The following is a 2,110-nucleotide window of genomic DNA, read 5'->3' as shown; positions in this document are numbered from 1 at the left end:
TCAGCTGGATGCAGGATGTCTCCAAACTCCTTGAGGAGAAGCGAAGAAAGCCTTATAATCGAACACCACCGCGTCCACTGGCAAATCGTCATCAGAAAACTCCTCGAACACTCCAGCTGTGGAAGAGCGCTTCGTAGGGGAGGAGTTCTGAGAAGGAGAAGGACTCCTGTCACGTGAAGGTGTGCGCCTGTCATGAGTCATACGCCTGCTGCTACTGGCTGCAGGGGGGCTCTTAAAAGGAGACGAGATACTGCAAGGCTCCTGTCGTTTGAGAGGAGAGGGGCTCTTATCCACTGGAGAACTCCTCACAGGAGAAGGGGTCCTGCTGGGTTCCTGGCGCCTGGGAGGCTCCTGGCCCCTGACGGGATCCTGGCGCCTGACGGGATCCTGGCGCCTGCTAGGCTCCTGGCGCTTGATGGTATCCTGGCGCCTAATGGAATCCTGGCGCTTGCTAGGCTCCTGGCGCCTGATGGGATCCTGGCGCTCAACTGAAGAGTAGATCCTGGGCGAATCCTGATCCTTGAGGGGACCTAGGGCCTGGCGCCTCCTAGGAGAGAGGCTACTGCTGGGATACTGGCGCCTGACAGGAGAGGGGTTGAGATCTTTGCGCCTGTGCGCAGAGGTGCTCCTGTTAGGCTCATGGTGCCTGCTCTGGGGAGAGCGCCTGGCAGGAGGAGAACAGTGCCTATAGGGCGAAGGTGAGCGCCTACCAGGCGAAGTGCGCCTGGACGAATCCGAGAGTTCCCTCCTAGACAGAGAGGAGCGCTTGCTACAAGAGGGAAACCTCTTAGAGCTCTTCACTGGAAGAGAGACGTCCTTCCTTCGTGAAGAATCCTTAGAGAAGGAGCCTACAAGAGAGGACAACTGTTCTTGTAAGCTTATGAGGAATCGCTTTGTAGGATCTTGTGGAGAGGGTGCAGGTCGTCTAGCCTTCTTACTGCCTGAAGGCAAATCCTCTGGGAAGCGCTCCGGGCTTGAATCGAAGGCATCTCCTCTAGGCGAATTCCAAGCTCTCTTCAAGGGGCGCGACTCCGTGGCCGAACTCCAGCCACGCTTAGGAGAAGACGAATCAGACGCCAAAAAACACTCTCTTAGGATGCCTTTACAGCGGTTATCCAAGGTAGCCTGGAACGCTTCGTCAGGATCTACCGAAGGGACACCTGACCGTTGGGGATGCTCTACATCCTCCTTGCGGCTGTCGACATTCCTCCTCCCCAGTTCCTGGGAGTTTGAAAGAGGTCTAGGCCTGGGAGCAATGCGGAGCCAGTCAGACGCCCCCTCCACTGCACTGAGGACACTGCACATGTCACTGTCACTCTTACCTTTCGATTCCATTGCCCGCAGCTGAGCCTGTAGCTTCCTGAGGGAGGACTTCATAGTCTCCATCTCTGAAGACGAATCCTTAGATTCAATACAGGGAGAAGGGGCTGAGGTTATAAGTGAAACATTAGAAACTACAATGTTAGCCTCTACTTCAGGTTCAAAAGAGCAAGACCTACTAGAGCTCCTTGCGGAAGCCTTTCTAGCTCTATCTTTTTCTAACTTTTTAATGTAAGAAGTTAAATTTTTCCACTCTTGCTCTGTCAGGCTCTCACATTCCACACAAGTGTTAATAAAGGAACATTCAGACCCTCTACACTCCATACATACAGTATGAGGGTCTACCGAAGCTTTCGGTAGCCTAACCTTGCAATCCTCTCTTACACACACTCTATACAAAGGTGTAGCGTTAACGTCAGACATCGTGAAAGAAAAATCCTATCCAAAATCCAAAACAGTCCACAAAAAGCGTATGCCAAGCCAGAGAAAACAATACGTCACCAAAGGTCAATCCAATACTAATCCTCGGCAAATGAGAAGAAATTCGAGCAGGAGGAACCAACAACAGATGTTGCTGGCACCGGCGACAGAGAAAATCTGATTAGAAAACGGGATGGTTCCGAATCCCGCCACCCAGCGGCGGGAATAGCAGATCACCTAACCTACCAGTCGCGTGTGCCGCGAGATTTGAAATTCTGTCGGGACGACGGAGTCTATAGCTAAGTATATATCTGCCGGGTAAGTTGCATGTACAAAAACATCTTTTCAAGAGATGTTTCGACATCACTGA

At 52.2% G+C, this 2,110-nt stretch overlaps 1 protein-coding gene across 1 annotated transcript; it reads right to left on the bottom strand.

The window, feature by feature from the left end:
- Positions 1–1,386, bottom strand: LOC135220598 (serine/arginine repetitive matrix protein 1-like). The gene has a single exon (XM_064257872.1). It carries the CDS (start codon positions 1,384–1,386, stop codon positions 1–3), a length of 1,386 nt encoding a protein of 461 aa, XP_064113942.1.
- Positions 1,387–2,110: the final 724 nt, after the last annotated feature.

The sequence above is a fragment of the Macrobrachium nipponense genome, chromosome 20 (assembly GCF_015104395.2).
Source record: "Macrobrachium nipponense isolate FS-2020 chromosome 20, ASM1510439v2, whole genome shotgun sequence".
Lineage (NCBI taxonomy): Eukaryota > Metazoa > Arthropoda > Malacostraca > Decapoda > Palaemonidae > Macrobrachium > Macrobrachium nipponense.
Note: the sequence above shows the minus strand (reverse complement) of the source record. Positions and strands in the feature narration are given on the sequence as shown.

Bases quoted from the DNA above. Each gene is read 5' to 3' on its own strand.
- LOC135220598 (XM_064257872.1), bottom strand. From the start codon at position 1,386: ATGGAGACTATGAAGTCCTCCCTCAGGAAGCTACAGGCTCAGCTGCGG.